This window comes from Zophobas morio, unplaced genomic scaffold (assembly GCF_036711695.1).
Source record: "Zophobas morio isolate AGI-343-1 ecotype UQ-CSIRO unplaced genomic scaffold, CSIRO_AGI_Zmor_V1 ptg000040l, whole genome shotgun sequence".
Classification (NCBI taxonomy): domain Eukaryota; kingdom Metazoa; phylum Arthropoda; class Insecta; order Coleoptera; family Tenebrionidae; genus Zophobas; species Zophobas morio.
In genome coordinates this window covers 1,584,343-1,607,178 of record NW_026972145.1, presented here as the reverse complement: position 1 = coordinate 1,607,178, position 22,836 = coordinate 1,584,343, and the positions used below count along the sequence as shown (strand labels likewise).

General features: G+C 38.1%; 3 protein-coding genes across 3 annotated transcripts; 1 reads left to right on the top strand and 2 right to left on the bottom strand.

The window, feature by feature from the left end:
* The first annotated feature begins 22 nt into the window (after window positions 1-22).
* On the top strand, window positions 23-1,448 carry LOC135140753 (prenylated Rab acceptor protein 1). The gene is made up of 3 exons (XM_064071429.1): window positions 23-433; window positions 491-700; window positions 748-1,448. The coding sequence occupies exons 1-3, from the start codon at window positions 360-362 to the stop codon at window positions 1,046-1,048; spliced, it is 585 nt and encodes a 194-aa protein (XP_063927499.1). The 5' UTR covers window positions 23-359; the 3' UTR covers window positions 1,049-1,448.
* On the bottom strand, window positions 1,286-4,537 carry LOC135140751 (ras-responsive element-binding protein 1). The gene is made up of 3 exons (XM_064071428.1): window positions 4,066-4,537; window positions 3,275-3,349; window positions 1,286-3,228 (listed from the first exon to the last, which is right to left on the bottom strand). Exons 1-3 carry the CDS (start codon window positions 4,126-4,128, stop codon window positions 1,885-1,887), a joined length of 1,482 nt encoding a protein of 493 aa, XP_063927498.1. The 5' UTR covers window positions 4,129-4,537; the 3' UTR covers window positions 1,286-1,884.
* Window positions 4,538-4,629: 92 nt separating this feature from the next.
* On the bottom strand, window positions 4,630-22,807 carry LOC135140499 (protein zyg-11 homolog B-like). The gene is made up of 5 exons (XM_064071074.1): window positions 22,598-22,807; window positions 22,155-22,549; window positions 21,833-22,107; window positions 13,989-15,402; window positions 4,630-5,365 (listed from the first exon to the last, which is right to left on the bottom strand). Exons 2-5 carry the CDS (start codon window positions 22,519-22,521, stop codon window positions 5,229-5,231), a joined length of 2,193 nt encoding a protein of 730 aa, XP_063927144.1. The 5' UTR covers window positions 22,522-22,549; window positions 22,598-22,807; the 3' UTR covers window positions 4,630-5,228.
* Between the last annotated feature and the right edge of the window lie 29 nt (window positions 22,808-22,836).

The following is a 22,836-nucleotide window of genomic DNA, read 5'->3' as shown; positions in this document are numbered from 1 at the left end:
CCAAAATCAAAATCCGTGGATTGAGACACGTTGGGACGGGTTGTTGATGGCGAAAACAGCGAAAAGTGGCGAAAAGTCGTCAGCGGGAGGTTATAGTCGCGTTGTTGTCGTTGGAGCTCCCACGGGGTGAATCATCGCGAAGATCGAGGACTCGAGTGGGTGGCGCAGAAAATTCCCAAACTGATTTAATTACACGACAGACTACAGTTAGAGTCGTTTAGAGCAGCTGGTGGCCCCTCAAGACCGGATTTTCACTTTCCCGTGCCCCACTTTAGTGGTTTACGTAGAAGTGTCAACGTCACCTGTCAAAAATTAAAAATTGTTACAAGACGCAAAAATCCATGAATCGGGGGTGAATTATGGCCGATGTTTCCGTCGACGTGTCGGGGGAGATGGCGCCCCCAGCCCCCCTTCCGAAAAACGCATTTCCGAGGTACCCCCACGAGTGACACAACGACCGACATAACCTCACACTTGACTAATTTTGTAGTTTTTTACAAGTGCCGACGCAGATCCCCGACCCCAAGGAGTGGTTCCACAAACAGAGACAGAACGTGAGGCCGTGGCTGCTTTTTTTGCAGACTTCCAACTTCAAGGCGCCCCCGTCGGTCCCCCGACTGAGTAAGCGCATAATGAGGAACATCGAGTACTTCCAAAGCAACTACTTGTTTGTTTTTCTCGGCCTGATCGTCTATTGCTTGTAAGTCGCCCCCGAGTGGTTAAATTTTGGCTAAATTGTGTCCGTAGGATCACGTCCCCTTTGATTTTGTTTGCGATAGCAGGGAGCTTCTACGCCGGCTATAAGTTGAACAAGCGACACCAGGAGAGGAGGATCGTGTTTTTTAAGAAGGAACTGACGCTGGCGCAAGTGTACGGGTTGGTAGTGGTGTGCTCCATGCCGGTTTACTATCTAGTGGGGGCCCACGGCGCCATGTTCTGGGTCCTGGGGGCCTCGTTTTTCCTAATCACTCTACATGCGTCGTTTTATAATATTGACGCCGTCATCGCACAAGGCGAGGACGGGTTTCCGCTGCTGGAGCAAGTCTAGTTTTATGTACATATGTATCATTTATTGTTTCCATGGGAACGGGTCACGTGCTCCGCGTCACCCAATCACAATTCCAGATATTGTAACTTTGTAATAAAGGCGGGTTTTATTGGAGTTCAGCCCAGAAGTTTCAACGGTTTTTGTTTTATGAATCATCGGGGCGGAGCTTCGGTAAAAACCGCCTCTGTTGCTACGGCAACGGTGTCACGTGCTCACGTGACATTGAAAGACTGTCGCTTTATAGAAAATATCTTTATTTTTGTCGTAAAAGGCAATAATATCATCAAGAACATTACAAATGCAATGCACTGACATTTTTGAACTAGAGAAATGAATCGTTTGTACAACTATCTTGATAAGGGGGAACTAAATTTATTTACAATAAACTGAACATGGGGAATTTTGTTTTACCTGACAACAACGGAAGAAAAAGCGCCCTGTTCGTTCCGGGCTAATTCGACATAAACCCCGTAAAATGATAAAAAGTGGATTAATGCGAATCGAAACACTGAAACGTATTAACAAGAAAAAATTAATAAATTAACAATAGCCAATACGCGATTGACACTTTTTTTTAAATATATAACCATAGCTTGTAACACTTTGAAAACATTGCCTAGCTAATAAAATATACACAATTATAAAAGCAGTGCAATAGTAATAATTAAAAAAAAAAGAACTATACACGGAAATAAAGTAAGCGACCCTACACAGTTGTTGCCGGGCCTCCATAAAACAATATGACACCTCGTAATAAACCAACTTACAAAAAAACCCTCGTCTTTGTAAGTGAAAGAAACAAACATTCTCTTAGGTGTAAATACAAGACTAGTATTTTAATCTATAATAACGTAAGGCAAAATTTTGAAAATTTCGCCGTTATAGGAAGGTGTGTCGAGGACCTCGTGCCACTCCCGAAACACTCTACCACTATCACCTGTCCGCTCCTCCTCCCCGCACTCTGAGATGCTGTACTTCTTGTAATTCTCGCACGAAAAGTCCGCTTTGACATCCTTCGGTATACTCTCGGTATTTACATTAGGCACTACGTTCACGAAAAGACCGTCCTCGCCCAGCTCGGGCCCCCCTTTCGCGCCCCCCACCCCCCAGTTCCCGTTGACGCTCTCGACGTGCTTCGAGTGGAGGTCCTCGGGCGTGATCTGCTCCTTGCGCGCCTCCTCCTCGAAGTGCAGCCTGGCGGCGCACTCGCTGTCCTCGACGAACTCGAACGGCAGCCCCAAGTCGTCGCTCTCGTCCACGGCGAAGTCCTTGTGCTCCTTCAGCACGCACGAGCAGTGCGGCTGGGGCTCCGGCTCCTCCAACACCCCTCGGTCCACCGGGGGCAGCTGCGCCAGCGCCTCCTCCACGCTCAGCGACGTCACTTTGTGCTCCTGCGGTGACGGCGGCGGCGGCGGCGTTTCCGCCTTTTCTTCCGCCGGCTCCACGTCGTCCACGATGATCACCTCCTCGTCGGGGATCAGCGACTTGTCGTTGATCACCGAGCCCGACTCGATGACGCGCTCGCTGCGCTCGCCCAGACTGATCTTCTGGAAGCCTTTGCGCTGCGAGTTCTTGTACCGGTTGGCGTTCGTGTTGAGCTTCTGGTCGATGATGGACACCCGCTCGGTCAATTTAGCGGCCCGCAGCGTCAGATCTTCCTTCAAGCTATTTTTATTCTGCAAGCCCGCGATCAGCTCCTGCGTCGTCTTCACCTTGGAGTTCCCCCGCGACACCGCCAGCTTGTTCGTGAACGACGTCTCCGCCTCGTCGATCAGGTTCTTGTGGTTTTTCGAGCCTTTTTTCCGGCCGCGCTTCTTCGGCAGCTGCTGCTCCAGCAGCGGCTCCTGTTTGGCTTCGGGTAAACTCGAGTTCGAATCGGAATTTATAAGGATCACATCACGTTTTAATTTCGTACTTATCACATCTTTGAAGCTCGAGTTGGAGTTGTCCGACAGCTCCAACTCGGTCGTTTGACCGTTCAGTTTTGGCCTCTTCGTGTCCGCGGACGGCGACCGGTTCGGGGGCCGCTTCTTCTCCTCGGGCAGGGTCTTGAGTTGCCCGTTGGAGTCGGGCAACACCATGTTGCGCCATTTCTTCACCAACTCCTTGGCTCGCTTCGATAAAGAGTCGTTGTCGGTCTTGCGGCGCAGCTCGTTCACGTGCTTGCCGAGTCGGGTGGTCTGCAACACCGCGGTGAGTACGAACCACACACGAGTCAAGACTTACCTCGAGCAGTTCTTTGGTGATTGTGACTTTTTCGAGGAGCGATACGATTTCGATGACTGCAGGCATGTCAATGACCTGGGGACAAACAAAGCGTTAGTGAGCCCCCTTAAACCAACAAAATGGCAGCTGAAAATTAACCAATCAAAGAGCCCCAACGAAATGTCATTTTCGCGATTCCACAGCCGCCTATGCACTGTGTAGTGTGTGGTTAACTAGTTACAAGACACCCGAAAAAACCCAACTAGGTTGCAAAAAACACCCAGGGGGCGGCACGGACACACTCGGGACGGTATAAGGGGGTAGTGGGACGCGACAATGCGGCTGCAGCCCCTTTTTTCGCCAAATGTCAACCCGCCACAGCCGCCTGTTCCAATCGCACTGAACGCCTCGAGGTCGCGCGAAACACCGCCGCGACGCGTTTGTGGGGGCTGTTTGAGCAACCGATCACCGACTGGGGGCCCCCTCGCACTCCAATCTGTCACCACTTCACCGCCGCCTGTTCGCGACCAACCACTACCCGCACTAAGTCGCGCGATCGCGTCAGGTGCGCCCCGGGGGTCTCGTGGGGGCGCCGCAGCTCAAACGTCAACGTTCGCTTGTTCCACAGCCGCCTTCGCACTCGTGGGTGCAACCCATCGCGTTTTTGACGTTTCCACGGTGGTTTCGGTCACTTTTTCCGCGATTTCGGGTCGCGTTTGCACGGCTGCAGTCCACCTGGTCGCCACTCGCAATGGTGTACGCTTTTCGGGTTCGTTCGGGTGTTATTTAGTAAAAAACATGGAAATTCTTACATTGTAATTACTGTCGAGGGCTCGTAGTAATCTTTGCGTCAATTCCGTTACGTTATTCTGCATTTAAAGTCGTCCTGTAGCGAGAAAAACGAATATACTTTGACAGAACTGTTCGTAGTTCCTCTCCACAGTAATGGCGCAGGTACATTGCGCTTTGTGCAGTCCTCGGTCCGCACTGTGAAACGGGGAACATGGTGCACCCGAACATACTGAGAGGGGATCGGAACTACGAACAAGAACGATGATTGCGCGTGTCCGCCAACCGCAAACCTCACACTGCCAAATTCCCCCAGACGGGGCCGCGAGGAAAGGCGGCCGCAGCGCGGGGACGCGCGCCCCCGCGGCTCGGTGACGACGCATCGCGGAAGGGACGCCGCCCCCGAGGCGGGCGCCCGCGAAAGCGCGCTTTTTTCGCCACGGGGATACACGGGAGGCGCCGGGACGACGGCGCCTCCGTGACACTTTTTGCGCGGGGGTTGGCAGCGCGGACGCGCCAAGTTCGAAAAGTTGGGTGGACGTGCGAGCCAGTGGCGTGCATTATCAAAATCGAATAAAACAACGACGTTGTCAACGTGTGATATATTTGACTAGTTCGTACAATAAAATTAAACTAACATTTATACATAGTTTGTACAGGACACTATACATCGTATTGGCACGTTTCTTAATAACACAACCGAAAAGAGCGAAAAGGTGAAGGTGCTCGGTGGGAAAAATATCACAAGAAAATTCAGCTACAATAAATAATTTCAACAAAGCGTCTCCGTTTGGTGGTACTCCTGCGTCTATTTTCCCGGGGAAAATAGAGCGAATAAACCGACAACTAGACCAAGATCTCTAATACTTTCATCTAGCCTAAAACAGCCAACGTACGGCGATGTTTTGCTGTTAGCCTGTAAAAAATCAATAACAACTGATGCTTGACCTAGGCGATGTACAAAAAGTTGTAATTTCTGAACGATAGTCCCGGCGGGTCAGCGCTTTCACCTCTTTAAAACAAATCAGACTTAAAATTAATAATTACTTTAGATAAGTAGAAACAACAAGTCAACAATCCTAAAGAAATAGGAAAAAAATATACAACTTATAAAGCGATCATAAAAAAACATTTTACTGATTGGTACTGTCAATTTAATAAATCACAATAAGACACTCTCACCTATTCAAACATGCCCGGCCACGGTTTCGAGAATTTGCAATGAGATTAGTTTAATATCGGGGTGCGAATCGCTATAGTTAATGAGGTCGTTGAGGAGGAGGTGGCCTTTTTCTTCTTGCAGCATCACGCAGTAGCGCTTCGCTGAAAAAAAAAAACAATCATTACTAGACGTATTTTGTTATTGATTTTTAAACGAACGATTGCCGTCTGATGCTCGACGAGATGATTTTAATACATCTTACGTCAGAATCCTTAATCTTATCGATTTCTTTAAAATGCTGTATTAATAAGACACTCATTATGGAGATTTATTTTGTGACGTAGTTTTAATGGACGGTTTTAAATCGGTTGACCCGTGATAAACAAAAGTTTCCGATTTAGTAATTGTTTTGATGGCATAGTGCACATTCAATTAAAGTCACAGAATTGTCAATACTACAGTCACACAAAATTGTAACTTCGAAAGACTTGATGACGTGATCCTAAATTTTTCCTACATAAATTCGTATCTACAACATGCAAAGTGTCCACGGTGTTTCGATGCACAGTCTCGTCTTCAGGCAAAAAAGAAAGTTAATTTTGTTTGTACACCTGAAACTAACAAAGGAAAACCTTAAGTTTAAAGTTGCAGGTACGCCGCCTTTCTAAGAAAAATGTACACTTCATCCTATTGTAAGAGCAGGTAGCGCGGCTCCCTTTTCAGGTATAAAAGGTCCGTACTTGTACAAAATTTAATCTGTTGTATCCTGTCCATTGCCAAAGTTAAGTACCTATATATATATACCACATTTTAAACGCCCAAGTTTTAGTTTTGAAATTTTAAGATTGTAATATTTTTATCCTAAGATTCCAAATTTCTAGACCTCGTGATTCCAAGATTCTGCGTTCCGGAATTCTATGTTCCAGGATTATGAGTTTCGAGATCCTGAACTCCGAGATTTTAAACTCTACGATTCTCATTGCTGGACTGAAGTTCTACCATTCTGAATTATTAGATCGAGAATTTTGGGCATCTAAAAGTACGGAATTTTAAGAAAAATGAGTTATTTAAAAAAAATCCAAGCCTCAAAGTCTTGAATCCTATGATCCAGAATTCTTAGTGTGTAATACTTTTAAGTTTCAAGTTTTAGCTTTGAGATTCTAAGAGTCTAAATACTAAGATTCTAGATGCCAAAATTCTGGATTACAAGATTCTAAATTGTTGAACTTAATTTTTACCGTTCTGAATTATTAGATCACGAATTTTAAGCTTTTAAAAATATTGAAATTTCAGAAAAATGAGTTATCTCATAAACAATATATATATCTTAAACTCTAATTCTCAAATTCTTGAATTCTGCGATCGAGAATTATCAGTGTGTAATACACTTAAATCTTCAAGTTTTAGTTTTGTAATTCTAACATTCTAAATATCAAGATTCTAGATTCCAAGATTCCGGTTTCAGAGGGTTTTAGATTCCGAGATTCTAGATTTCAAGATTCTAGATTTCCAGGTTCTAGATTAAAAGATTCTATATTTCGATATTGTAAGTTCAAAGATTCTAGACTCAAAGATTCTAGATTCCAAAATTCTGGATGGCAAGATTTTAGATTTCAAAAGGGGATACTGGATCTCAATATTTTAGATGCCCAGATTCTGGATCCCAATATTCAAAATTTCAAGATTCTAGATTAAAAGATTCAAGATCACACGATTCTACATTCCGAGATTCTAAGTTCAGATATCCTATTTCCAGATTAAAGCATTCTAGATTACAAAATTCTAAATCTCAAGAATTTCGATTCCAGAATTCTAGATTCCAAGATACTAAGATTCTAGATCCCAATATTCTGGATTCCAAGATTCTAAATTCCAAGATTCTAAACTGTTAGACTTAATAATTTCTACCGTTCTGAATTATCAGATCCGGAATTTTAAGCTATTAAAAATATTGAATTTTCAGAAAAATGAGTTATCTCAAAAAATATATGTGTAAATGTATCTTCAATTCAAAATCTCAAATTCTTGAATTCTACCATCTAGAATTATCAGCGTGTAATACATTTAAATTTTCAACATTTAGTTTTAAATTCTATGATTCTAAATACCAAGATTCTAGATTCCAAGATTTTGGATTCAGAAGTTCTAGATTCCGCGATTCTAGAATAAAAGGTTTTAGATTCCAAAATTCTAGATTTTCAGATAAAAAAATTCTAGATTTCACCATTGGATTCTGGATCCCCATATTTTAGATGCCAAAATTCCAAGATTCACATTCGAAGATTCTAAATTGTAGAAGATCTACCGTTCTACCGTTCTGATTTATTAGATCTAGAATATAGATTCGAGGATTCTAGATTTGAAGATTGAATTATGATTCCAAAATTCTAGATTCCAAGATTCTGAGTTCCGTGATTCTAAATTCCAGATTCGATTAAAACATTCTAGATCACAGGACTCTAGATTCCGAGATTCTAAGTTCAGACATCCTATATTTCACGATTAAAAGATTGTAAATTCGAAAATTCTAGATCCCAAGATTCTAAATTCGAAGATTCTAGATTCCGAGATTCGAAGTTCAGAGATCCTCAATTTCTAAATTAAAAGATTCTAGATTCCAAAATTCTAGATCCCAAGAATTTAGATTCCAGGATTCTAGATCCCATGATTCTATATCTCAAGAATTTAAATTCCCAGATTCTAGATCACGGGATTCTAGATTCCGAGATTCTAAGGTCAGAGATCCTCAATTTCTAAATTAAAAGATTCTAGATTCCAAAATTCTAGATCCCAAGAATTTAGATTCCAGGATTCTAGATCCCATGATTCTATATCTCAAGAATTTAAATTCCCAGATTCTAGATCACGGGATTCTAGATTCCGAGATTCTAAGGTCAGAGATCCTATATTTCCAGATTAAAAGATTCTAGATTTCAAAATTCTAGATCCCAAGATTCTAGATGACAGGATTCTAGATTCCGAAGTTCTAAGTTCATAGATCCTATATTTCCAGTTTAAAAGATTGTAAATTCCAAAATTCTAGATCCCAAAAATTTAGATTCCAGGATACTAGATTCCAAGGTAGCAGATTTCATGATTGAATTATGGATCCCAAGATTCTAAATTCCAAGATTCTAGATCACAGGATTCCAGATTCCGAGATTCTAAGTTCAGAGATCTTATATTTCTAGATTAAAAGATTCTAGATTCGAAAATTCTAGATCCCAAGAATTCTATATTTCAAGATTGAATTATGGGTCTCAAGAATCTAAATTCCAAGATTCTAGATCACAGGACTCTAGGTTCCGAGATTTTAAGTTCAGAGATCCTATATTTCCAGTTTAAAAGATTGTAAATTCCAAAATTCTAGATGCCAAGAATTGAGATTCCAGGATACTAGATTCCAAGATCGCAGATTTCAAAATTGAATAATGGATCCCAAGATTCTAAATTCCAAAATTCTAGATGACAGGATTCTAGATTCCGAGATAATAAGTTCAGAGATCCGATATTTCCAGATTAAAAGATTCTAGATTCCAAAATCCTAGATCCCAAGAATTTAAATTCCAGGATTCCATGATTCTATATTTCAAGATTGAATTATGGATTTCAAGATTCTAAATTCCAAAATTCTAGATCACAGGATTCTAGATTCTAAGAATTTAGATTCCAGGATTCTAGATTCCAAGATTGAATTATGGTTCTCAAGATTCTAAATTCCAAGATTCTAGATCTTAGGATTCTAGATTCCGAGATTCTAAGTTCAGAGATCCTATATTTCCAGATTAAAAGATTATAGATTTCAAGAATTTAGATTCCAAGATTCTAAATTCCAAGATCCTCAGTTTTCAGAAGAAGGTGTTAACTCAAAGAAAATACATCGTAAACCCAAGGTCTTAAATTCTTAATATGTACTACATTTTAAGCTCCAAGTTTTAGTTTTGAAATTCTAAGATTGAAGATAGATACTAAGATTCTAGATTTCAGTTTAGTTTTGCAATTCTGTGATTCTAAATACTAAGATTTTGAATTCCAAATTTCTAGATTTCACCATTCTACATTTCAAGATTCTAGATTTTGAAATCCAAGATTGTGGCTGCCAAAATTCCCGATTATAAATTCCAACATTCCACATTAAAAATTCTAGATACCAGGAATCTAGATTCCGAGATTGTAGATTTCCAGATTTCAAGATTTTAGATCCCAAGACACTTACTTGATGCTAAGATTCCAGATGCCAAGATTTTAGAGAGTCTCAAATTCTTGAATTCTATGATCCAGAAATTTTAATATGATTTTAAGTTCTACGTTTAAGTTTTGAATTTCCAAGATTCGAGATTCCAAGATTTTACAGAATTCCGAGATTTTAGATTTCGATATTCCAAGATTTCAGGATTCTAAATTCCAAGTTTCTACATTTCAGCATTCTAAATTCCGAGATTCTAGTTTGTAAGATTCTGGATTCCAAAATTCTAGATTATAAATTCCAAGATTCTAGCTTAAAAATTCTAGATTCCGAGATTCTAAGTTCAGAGATTCTAGATTTCCAAATTTTAAGATTCTAGATCCCAAGACACTTGATGCCAAGATTCCAGATGCCAATTATGGCTTACAGAATTCCGAGGTTTTAGATTCCGATATTCCAAGATTTCAGGATTCTAGATTACAAGATTCTGGATTCCAAGATTCTAGACTTTAAGATGCTACATTAAGAGATTCTAGATTCCAAGATTCTAGTGTCCAAGATTTTCGATACCAAGATTATAGATTTCAATATTTTTTATTCTGGACCCCAATATTTTAGATTACAGATTCCAAGCTTCTAGATTCCGAGATTCTAAGTTCAGAGATACTAGTTTTCCAGATTCCAAGATTCTGGATTCCAAAATTCTTGATTATAAATTCCAAGATTCGAGGTTAAAAATTATAGATCCCAGGATTCTAGATTCCCAGATTTCAAAATTTTTCATCCCAAGATCCCAGTTGCCAAGATTTTAGAAGTCCCAAATTCTTGAATTCTATGATCCAGAATTCTTAATGTGATTTTCAGTTCTACGTTTTAGTTTTGAAATTCCCAGCTTCTAAATACCAAGATTCTAATTTCCAAAATTCTAGATCACAGGATTCTAGATTCCGAAATTCTAAGTTCGGAGATCCGATATTTCCAGATTAAAAGATTCTATATTCCAAAATTCTAGATACCAAGATTTTAAATTCCAGGATTCTATATTTCAAGATTGAATTATGGATCTCAAGATTCTAAATTCCAAGATTCTAGATTCCGAAATTCTAAGTTCAGAGATCGGCTATTTCCAGATTAAAAGATTCTAGATTCCAAGAATTCAGATTCCAGGATTCTAGGTTTCAAGATTGAAGAATTATGGGTCCCAAGATTCTAAATTTCAAGATTCTTCATTACAGGATTCTAGATTCCTTGATTCCAAGTTCAGAGATCCTATATTTCCAGATTAAAAGGTTGTAGATTCCAAAATTCTAGATCCCAAGAATTTAGATTCCAGGATACTAGATTCCAAGTTTCTAGATTTCAAAATTGAATTATAGATGCCAAGATTCTAAATTCCAATATTCTAGATTACAGGATTCCTAGATTCCGTGATTCTAAGTTCAGAGACCCGATATTTCCATATTAAAAGATTCTAGATTCTAAAAGTCTAGATCCCAAGAATTTAGATTCTGAATATATTCCATGATTCTAGATTGCAAGATTGAATTATGGATCCCAAGATTTTGGATCGCAGGATTCTAGATTCCGAGATTCTATATTTCAAGACTGAATCATGGATCTCGAGATTCTAAATTCCCAGATTCTAGATCACAGGATTCTAGATTAAGAGATTCTAAGTTAAGAGATCCTATATTTCCAGATTAAAAAATTCTAGATTCCAAAATTCTAGATCCCAAGAATTTAGATTCCAGAATTCTAGATTCCAAAATTCTATATTTCAAAATTCAATTATGGATGTCAAGATTCTAAATTCCAAGATTCTAGATCCCAAGATTCTGAGTTCTTAGAACCAGAATTTTAAGCTTTTAAAAATATTAAATTTTCAGAAGAAGGTGTTGACGCAAAGAAAATACATCTTAAACCCAAGGTCTTAAATTCTTGAATTCCATATCCAAAATTCTTAATATATATGTATTACATTTTAAGCTCCAAGTTTTAGTTTTGAAATTCTAAGATTGAAGATAGATACTAAGATTCTAGATTTCAGTTTAGTTTTGCAATTCTGTGATTCTAGATACTAAGATTCTGAATTCCAAGTTTCTAGATTTCAGCATTCTAGACTCCGAGATTCTAGTTTGTAAGATTCTGGATTCCAAAATTCTACATTATAAATTCCAAGATTCTAACTTAAAAATTCTAGACTCGAAGATTCTAGATTTCCAAATTTCAAGATTCTAGATCCCAAGACACTTGATGCCGAGATTCCAGATGCAAAGATTTTAGAAAGTCTCAAATTCTTAAATTCTATGATCCAGAATTCTTAATATTATTTTAAGTTCTACGTTTAAGTTTGGAAATTCTAAGATTCTAGATTCCAAGATTATGGCTTACAGAATTCCGAGGTTTTAGATTCCGATATTCCAAGATTTCAGGGTTCTAGATTACAAGATTCTGGATTCCAAGATTCTAGATTTCAACATTTTTGATTCTGGATCCCAATATTTTAGATTACAGATTCCAAGATTCTATATTAAGAAATCCTAGATTCCGAGATTCTAAGTTCAGAGATTCTAGATTTCCAGATTGTAAGTTCAGAGATTCTAGATTTACAGATTCCAAGATTCTAGATCACAAGATTCTTAATGTCTAAAACATTTTAAGTTCCAAGTTTTAGTTTTTAAATTCTGTGATTCTAAATACTGAAATTTTGACTTCCAAGATTCCAGATTTCAGCATTCTAGATTCAAAGATTCTAAAATTCTGGATTCTAAGATTCTGGATCGCAATATTCTAGATTATAGATTCCAAGATTCTAGATTAAAAAATCGTAGATCCCAGAATTCTAGATTCCAAGACGATGGATTACATAGTTCAGAGGTTTTAGATTTCGATATTTTAGAACACAGGATTCCAAATTCTAGAATCCAAAATTGTGGATCCTCAGATTCTGAGTTGAAAAATTCTGAATTCCAAGATTCTAGATGTAAACATTTTTTATTCTAGATCCCAATATTTTAGATTACAGATTCCAAGATTCTAGAATAAAAAAATTGTAGATCCCATATTCTTGATGTCAACATTCTAGAAAATTCTATAATGCAGAATTCTTAACGTGATTTTAAGTTCTACGTTTTAGTTTTGAAATACCAAGATTCTAGATTCCGAGTTTTTAAGATCAGAGATTCTAGATTTCCAGATTCCAAGGTTCTAGAATATAAGATTCTTTATTTCAAGATTCCAGGTGCCAAAAGTCTCAAATTCTTGAATTCTATGATCCAGAATTCTTAATGTGATTTTAAGTTCTACGTTTTAGTTTTGAAATTCCAAGATTCTAGATTCTAAGATTTCAGATTTCAAGATTTTAGGTTCTGGATTCCGTCAGTTACGGATTCTAAGATTCTAGATTCCGAGATTTTAAGATCAGAGATTCTAGATTTCCAGATTCCAAGGTTCTAGAATTTAAGATTCTTGATTCCAAGATTCCAGGTGCCAAAATTCTAGAGTCTCAAATTCTTGAATTCTATGATCCAGAATTCTTAATATTATTTTAAGTTTTGAAATTCTAAGATTCTAGATTCCAAGATTATGGCTTACAGAATTCCGAGGTTTTAGATTCCGATGTTCCAAGATTTCAGGATTCTAGATTACAAGATTTTGGATTCCAAGATTCTAGATTTTAAGATCCTACATTAAAAGATTCTAGATTCCGAGATTCTAGATTCCAGATGCCAAGATTTTAAAAGTCTCAAATTCTTGAATTCTATGATCCAGAATTCTTAATGTGATTTTAACTTTTACGTTTTAGTTTTGAAATACCAAGATTCTAGATTCCCAGATTATGGATTACAGAAATCCGAGATTTTAGATTCCAATATTCCAAGATTCCAGGATCCTAGATGCCAAAATTCTAGAAATCCTCAAATTCTTGAATTCTATGATCCAGAATTCTTAATATGTTATACATTTTCAAATCTACGTTTTAGTTTTGAAATTCCAAGCTTCTAAATACCAAGATTCTAAATTCCAGAATTCTAGATTCCAAGATTCTGAGCTCCGTGATTCTTAATTCCAAAATTGTTGAACATCTACCGTTCTACCGTTCTGAATTATTAGATCCAGAATTGTAATCTTTAAAAATATGAAATTTTCAGAAAAATACCACAATTAATTTTGATTAACGATTTACTCAAAGCGGATTCATAAACCACAAATGCCAGGGAAGTAAAAATGACACAAAAACAATTACTTTCAACTAAAAACGACTTTATAATATGTTGTTTTTTGCTGTAAGAAGCGAAATGTAAAAAAAAATCGCACAATGAAGCTATAATTTAGATGGAAAATTAAATTTGACGCGCAACCCAATACTGTGTGATACCAGACCGTGTTTGAAGTTTGTTTTAAATTTGTTAAAGATGATATCATCCATTTTGGTGATTGTAAATATATATATTAACTTTAATACCAAAAAAATACATCCAAAAAATAACATTGATGACGTGATCGAAAACAGCCATCTAGCAAGCTTTGAAATTTAGTGTAAAAAAAAAATTACGTTGGCAACACATCGCGTCTTGTTCAGTTTGACATCTACTTACGATTTTTCGTACACACGTGATGTATCGCCCACACCGCCCACAGCTGCACCTGGAAATCCATATCAGTCCTCAGCAGCGAGAAAAACGGCCTAAAACTCCTGTAGGCCACCATTTCGCTGTCCGGCACCTTCCACTGCGACACCGCGCTCTGCAGCTCCCCCAGCATCTCCTTCCTCGAGTGGCTCGACACCGTCCACTGCTCCGCCCCGTCCGACGCCAAGTGCGCCACGATCCCCGCAGCGAAGTAGCTCACGTCGATGTTCTCCGACTTCAGCAACCCGAACAGCTCGTTCATCAGCGAGTCCATCATCAAACTGTGCCTCAACTTCACCACCTCCGCGATGTTGTTCAGCAGCCCCAGCACCTTCGTCTCGATGGCGCAGTCGTTCTTGAACGTCTTCAGCACGTTGAGGAACAGGTAGGCGCCGCCTTGTTCCAGGAACACCGTGCAGGTGGCGGCGCTCTCGTCCGTCAAGTTCCACAGCGCGCTCAGCGTGAATTTCAAGGTTATGTCGGACGTGATGGACTCGACGCGGTTCTGCACCATGGCGAGGAGCTTCCGCATGTACACCGGGCGGGCTCCCAGCTCCGACGTCTCCTCCGTGCTCACCTTCGCCGCCAGGATGCTGCAGATCGCCACCGCCATCCGGTTCATGTTGACGTCCTCGAACGCGCACAGCGCGTCCAGCACCAGCTTCGCGCAGCGGAACCGGTCGAAGTTGATCTCCTGGAGGATGGTGTCGCTGCACAGCGTCAGCAGCGAGTTTTTCTGCAGCTGGAACTCGTCCGGGAAGCACTCCATGGCGTAGAGGGTCAAGTTCACGCCGCGACTGAGCGCCCGGGGGTGGATCTTCTTGCTCAGGTCGCCCCTCGTCAAATTATACAAACACGCCGTCGCCGCCATCTGCACCCCGAACTTGTTCGAGTGCGCCGCCATCACCGGGAGGACGAGGTTGAACATGTCGGGCCGCGCCTCCGGCGCCAGGTTGGTCAGCTGGAAGAGGTGGTAGAGCGCCTTCTGGACGTAGTTGGAGCGCTCCCAGTACTTCTTCAGGGCGACCTTGATCTGGGCTTCGTTCCCCAGGCCGGCGATGGTGAGGTTGGGCCAGGCGGTGGCGCTGAAGGTCGGGTCGAACGTGCAGTCGCTTAGAACTATGCCGAGGAATTCTAGGCGGGGGTGGCTCTCGACGAACCGGTGGAGGCTCTCGGTGGGGATGAAGTCGCGCCAGCCGGAGACGTCGAGGGAGACGAGGTGGGGGAGGGTCGCGGGGTCCTCGATGATGGGTAAGATGGCGCACGGCGATGACGATTCGGACATGCTGTCGAGTTTTTCGTTGAAGATGCTGGCGTCGAGGTGGCGGAGGTGGGGCAGTTGGGTGAGGGTGGAGACGTAGTTTTTCGCTTGGGATAAGTCCTGGAACAGAGAGCCGGTTTGAGTTAAGAGAGATGGATAATTTTCGAAATTATAGCTTAAGTCACGTCAAGTCAGGTCATTAAAAGTCAAGTCAGGTAGTTTAGGTTAAGTCATATTAGGTCACCCCAGGGCAGGCCAGTTCATCTCATTTTAAGTCAAGTCAAGTCAGGTGAATGAAAAATTGACTTAGCCTGATCTTTTGTGACCTGACTAAACTCAATCTTGCTTTGACTTAACCTAACTTGATCTGACTTGAAATGACCAAAGTCTGAAATTTTTGGATTCTATGATCCAAAATTATTAATACTTATGTATAACACTTTAAGCTCCAAGTTTTAGTTTTAAAATTCCAAGATTCTGAACTCCAAAATTCTAGATTTCCAACTTCGAATATTCTAGACTCTGGATCCCAATTTTAACCTTCTAAAAATATTGAATTTTCAGAAAAATGCGTTAACTCAAAAAAATACATTTTAAACCCCCAAAGTCTCAAATTCTTGAATTCTATGATCCAAAATTGTTAATGTCTTATTGAACATCTTAAGTTCCAAGTTTTCGTTTTGAAATGCTGCGATTCTAAATACTAATATCCTGATTTCCAAGATTCTGGATTCCAAGATTTTAGAGTCCAAGATTCTGGATTCCAAAATTCTATATTGTAAGCTTCTAGATTTCAAAATTCTAGATTTCCAGATTCCAAGATTCTTGATGCTAAGATTCCAGATGCCAAGATTGTAGAAAGTCTCAAGATTTTAGATTCAGAGGTTTTAGATTACGGGATTCTAGATTCCGAGAGTCCAGATTTTAGAATCCAAAATTGTGGATCGCAAGATTCTGTGTTCAAAAATTCTGAATTCCAAGATTCTGGATTCCGAGATTCTAAACTTCAACATTTTTGATTCTGGATCTCAATATTTTAGATTACAGATTCCCAGATTCTAGATTAAAAAATCTAGATTCCGAGATTCTAATTTCAGAGAACCTAGATTTCCAGATTCCAAGATACCAGAATCTAAGATTCTAGATCCCAAGATTCTAGAAAGTTTCAAATTCTTGAGTTCTATGATGCGGAATTCTTGTTATATAAATTTTAAGTTTTACGTTTTTGTTTTGAAATCCCAAACTTCTAAATACTAAGAGTCTAGATTTCAGGATCTTAGATTCCAAGACTCTAGATTCCGATATTATAGATTACGGGATTCTAGATTCGAGGTTCTAGATTCCGAGAGTCCAAATTCTAGAACCCAAAATTTTGGATTCCAGATTCTGAATTCCAGTTACTTGGACACTGGATACCCTGCAAGATTCTGGATTCCAAAATTCTAGAATCTAAGATTCTAGATTTCAAGGTTTTTTATTTTGCATCTCAATATTTTAGATTACAGATTCCAAGATTCTCGATTTCCAGATTCCAAGATTATAGAATTTAAGATTCTAGACCCAAGATTCTTGATGCCAAGATTTTAGAGTCTCAAATTCTTGAATTCTATTATCCAAAATTCTTAATGTCTAAAACATTTTAAGTTCCGAGTTTCAAGTTTGAAATTCTGTGATTCTAGATTCTAAGATTCTGGATTCCAAAATTCTAGATTCTAAGATTCTAGATTCCACCATTCTAGATTAAAAATCCTAGATTTCCAGATTCCAAGATTCTATATTCCAAGGTGATGGATTACAGAATTCAGAGGTTTTAGATTTCGATATTCTAGATTAGGGGCCTCCAAATTCTTAGAATCCAAAATTGTGAATCCTAAGATTCTGAGTTCAAAAATTCTGAATTTCAAGGTTCTAGACTTCTGGATTCTTGATTCCACGATTCTATTTTTCAAGATTCTGGATTCTAAAATTATAGATTTCAATATTTTTTATTCTGGACCCCAATATTTGAGATTAGAAAATCCAAGATTCTAGAATGCGAGATTCTAAGTTCAGAGATACTAGATTTCCAGATTCGAAGATTCTAGATCCCAAGATTCTAGAAAGTCGCAAATTCTTGAATTCTATGGTGATGAATTCTTAAAGTGTTATAGATTTTAAGTTTTACGATTCCAAACTTCTAAATACTAAGACTTTAGATTACCAGATTCTAGATTCGAGGTTCTAGATTCCGATTCCTATTTGGATCCCAAGAGTTCAAAGATTCTGGATTCCAAAATTCTAGAATCTAAGAGTCTAGATTTCAACATTTTTTATTCTGGACTTCAATATTTTAGATCAAAGATTCCAAGAGTATAGATTTCCAGATTCCAAGATTCTTGATTCAAAGATTTTAGAAAGTCTCAAATTCTTGAATTCTATGATCCAGAATTCTTAATCTGATATACATTTTAAATTCTACGTTTTAGTTTTGAAATTTCAAGATTCTAGATTTCAGGATCTTAGAATCCAAGATTCTTGATTCCAAAATGATAATTACAGGATTCAGAGGTTTTAGGTTCTGATATTCTAGATTATGGGATTCTAGATTTCGAGAGTCCAAATTCTAGATTCCAAAGTTTTGGACTCCAAGAGTCTGAGTTCGAAGATTCTGATGAATTCCAAGATTCATGATTCAAAGATTCTAGATTTAAAGATTTTTGATTCTGGATCCCAATATTTTAGATTACAGATTCCAAGATTATGGATTACAGAATTTCGAGGTTATAGATTCCGATATTCTACATTGCGGGAGTTTAGATTAGAGGTTCTAGATTCTAAGAGTCGAAATTATAGATTCCAATTCCAAGATCTTGGATTCCAAGATTCTAGATTCTAAGATTTCGGATTTCAAGATTTTAGATTCTGGATTCCATCGTTTTAGATTACAGATTCCAAGATTCTAGATTCCGAGATTTTCAGATCAGAGATTTTAGATTCTCAGATTCCAAGATTCTAGAATCTAAGATTCTTGATTCCAAGATTCCAGGTGCCAAAATTCTAGAGTCTCAAATTCTTGAATTCTATGATCCAGAATTCTTAATGTGATTTTAAGTTCTACGTTTTAGTTTTGAAATTCCAAGATTCTGGATTCCAAGATTCTAGATTCTCAAATTTCAGATTTCAAGAATTTATATTCTGGAATCCGTCATTTTAGATTACGGATTCCGAGATTTTAAGATCAAAGATTCTAGATTACCAGATTCCAAGGTTCTAGAATCTAAGATTCTTGATTCCAAGATTCTAGGTGCCAAAATTCTAGAGTCTCAAATTCTTGAATGCTATGATCCAGAATTCATAATATGATTTTAAGTTCGGCGTTTTAGTTTCCGATATTCCAAGATTCTAGATAGTCTCAAATTCTTGAATTCTATGATCCAGAATTCTTAAAGTGTTATACATTTTCAGTTCTACGTTTTAGTTTTGAAATCTGAAGCTTCTAAATACTAGGATTCTAGCTTTCAGGATCCTAGATTCCAAGATTCTAGATTTCGCGATTCTAGATTCCACGATTATGGATTACAAGATTCCAAGGTTTTAGATTCCGAGGGTCCAAATTCTAGATTCCAAGATTTTGGATCCCAAGATTCTGAATTCCAACATTCTAGATTCCAAGATTCTAGGTTCTGGATCCTAATATTCTAGATTATACATTCCAAGATTCTAGACTAAAAAATTCTAAAAACCAAGATTCTAGGATTCCGAGATTCTACGTTCAGTGATTCTAGATTTCAAGATCCTAGATTCTAAGATTTTTTAGGCCAAGATTTTAGATTCTAAGATTTTAGATACAAAATTTCAATATTTTAAGTTCTGTATCCCAATATTCTAGGTATCTAGGTTATAGATTCCAAGATTCTAGACTAAAAAATTCTAGAAACCAAGATTCTAGATTCCGAGATTGTAAGTTCAGTGATTCTAGATTTCAAGATCCTAAATTAAAGATTATGGATTACAGGATTCCGAGGTTTTATATTCCGAAAGGTCAAATTCTAGATTCCAAGATTTTGAATCCCAAGATTCTACATTCAAGGATTTTAGATACTAAGATTCTAGATTTCAAGATTTTAAGTTCTGGATCCTAATATTCTAGGTTATAGATTCCAAGATTCTAAACTAAAAAATTCTAAAAACCAAGATTCTAGATTCCGAGATTGTAAGTTCAGTAATTCTAGATTTCAATAGATCCTAGATTAAAGATTATGGACTACAGGATTCCGAGGTTTTATATTCCGAAAGGTCAAATTCTAAATTCCAAGATTTTGAATCCCAAGATTCTACATTCAAAGATTTTAGATACTAAGATTCTAGATTTCAAGATTTTATGTTCTGGATTCTAATATTCTAGGTTATAAATTCCAAGATTATAGACTAAAAAATTCTAGAAACCAGGATTCATGATTCCGAGATTCTAGATTTCAAGATTTCAGGTTCTGGATCCCAATATTCTAGATTATAAATTGCAAGATTCTAGACAAAAAAATTCTAAATACCGAGATTCTAGATTCCGAGATTCTAAGCTCAGTGATTCTAAATTTCAAGATTTCAAGATCCTAGATCCCAAGATTATGGATTACAGGATTCCAAAGTTTTAGATTCTGAAAGTCCAAATTCTACATTCCAAGATTTTAGATAGCAAGCTTCTAAATTTCAATATTTTAGGTTCTGGATCCCAATATTCTAGATTATAAATTCCAAGATTCTAGATTCCAAGATTATGTATTACAGGATTCCGAAGTTTTAGATTCCGAAAGTCCAAATTCTAGATTCCAAGATTTTGAATCCCAAGATTCTACATTCAAAGATTTTAGATCCTAAGATTCTAGATTTCAATATTTTAGGTTCTGGATCCTAATATTCTAGGTTATAGATTCCAAGATTCTGGACTAAAAATTCTAGAAACCAGGATTCATGATTCCGATATTCTAGATTTCAAGAGTTTAGGTTCTGGATCCCAATATTCTAGATTATAATTTCCAAGATTCTAGACTAAAAAAATTCTAAAAACCGAGATTCTAAGTTCAGTGATTCTAAATTTCGCGATTCTAGATTCCAGGATTCTAATGTTTTAGATTCCGATATTTTAGATTCAAGGTTCTAGATTTCAAGAGTCTAAATTCTAGATTCCAAGATTTTGGATCCCAAAATTTTAAACCTCGGAATCCTGTAATCTATAATCTTCGTATCTAGGTTCTCGGAATCTAGCAATAATAGAATAGAACTAAAAATGTATTACACATTAAGAATTCTGCATCATAGAATTGAAGAATTTGACACTTTCTAGAATCTTGGTACCAAGAATCTTAGATTCTAGATTTTGGAATCTGGAAATCTAAAATCTCTGAACTTAGAACTCGAAATCTAGAATTAAGAATCTTAGGATCCAAAATCTTGGAATCCTGAGTCCAAGATTCTATATTTAAGATTTTAGATCCAAATTCTTGAAATCTGTGACCAAGAATTCTTAATGTGTTTTACATGTTAGTTTTGAAATTCCAAACGTCTAGATTCCAAGATTTTGGATCCCAAAATTCTGAGTTCCAAGATTCTAAATTCTAAGATATTGAATGGTTGGACTAAGTTTTACCGGCCTGAAATATTAGACCAAAGTATTAAAAATATTGAATGTTCAGGAAAATGCGTTCAATCAAAGAAAATAAATCTGAAACCCAAAGTATCAAATTCTTGAATTCCATTATTCAAAATTCTGGATTCCAAGATTCTAAATTCCAAGGTTCTAGATCCCAAGATAGTGAGTTCCAGGATTCTGAATTCCAAGATTCTTGTGTTCTTTGATATGTAATCATTTTCTGAAATTTTAATTAATATTTTGTCAAAAAAAAAACAAAATTAAAAGAAAATCTTACGATTAAATTTTTGCACACGTAAGGTCACGCGAATATGATAAATCGCCAATCAATCGTGTCATGGTGTCATAATACAGCCATATTTTCGACATTACACACACAGGCAACCGTAAAAAAAAAAATTCTTAGAACCTACATGAGACATGGCCACATTTTAAAAAATAACAATTGTAATTAACGATTATTACAAAACATCGATCAAAATTAATTGGAGTCATTTTAAAAACTAATTAATAATATTTCATTGAATTTTTTGTTAAAATTGTAGTTTTTGTTACTTGACATTAATTTTTATTACGATAGAACACGAAATGAACCGACAATGCATAAACAAACGAAATCTGTATAACTGGTTGGTTTAGTTCGACCCCGATTGGCTGCAATTCGAAAAAAGGCGGCAAAATGGCAATACCACCAACCACCGACTTAACAAAAATCCCCTAAAAACTCGTCAAAAGAAAACAACTCCGGCGCGCCTTCGATTCCAACAAAGACTTTTCCTTGCATACTTTATCAGCCACAATCAAAAACACATAAATATTAATTTCCATTAAAAAAAAAAAAAACGCTGCAGGCCATTCCGCTAAATAATGCGACCTCCACGCCCGATAACAACAACATCGAGGGCCGCCAAACAAACAACTTACACTTATCGAAAGACCGACGAGATGCTTGAGTAAAAGCAACGGGCTGAGATCCTTGACGAACGTTCCCGAAATATCTAGTTTCTCTAAAAACCTGAGATCCTCACACACCATCTTAAAGCTTAATTGGTTCAGTTCTGTGTACGCTAAATTCAACGACCGCAAGTTCTTCAAGTTCGTGATCTTCACCATCAAACTGTGCCGCTGCATATCAATGAAAGTGCATTTTGAGAAATTCACATTGGCCAGATTCTTCATCGACCAGTCGTTGAGGCAATCTACAACACACAGAATCAACCCCACGCCGCCCCCACAATCCACTCACCTAAAATATCCCCTATACACACGTTCTTCAAATTAACGCAATCCAAATCCACCACTTTATGCTGCTTGAGCACTTGGAGCCCGGTCTGCGTGACTTTACAGTTCTTCAACTTGACCGAGCCCAGCTTCGTGTTCCTCTCGTCGAACAGGTACATCAACGCGTCGCATAGTATGTTCTTCTCCTGGAATTTCCCCAACAGTTTCTCCGAGATTTCCTTAAAAAGGAACAGGTCCGGGTCCGCGAATTTGTAGCGTTTGCCTTTGCTGAAGTCGTGGTGGGTCGTGCGTTCCAGTTTCACGTAGATGAGGATGTTGTCGCAAATCGTGTCCAGGCACAGTTCTTCCAAAGAGCTCGGGCTCTCGTACATTTTACTTAACCTCACTTTCGCGTCAGGGCTGCAACGAAGGGTCAGACAAACGGCTTTAACGAAAATAGAGACTTACCTCGGAGTCGAATTTGTTAAAAAGTGATCATTTTGTTAGTGTTTAAGTGAAGGTAATATCATGAGTAAACTGCGAATTTCATATTCGATTGACAGGTCTGGGGACTGTCGAAAGTGACCAGCTGACTTAGGGAATTTGGTTTTGGAGCTGCGATGAGTAATAAGAGCGTGTTTTTGTTTATTAATGATAATAAAGATAAGAAAGAGGGGTGGGATGGAATTTGTTGATGTTTGTTTACG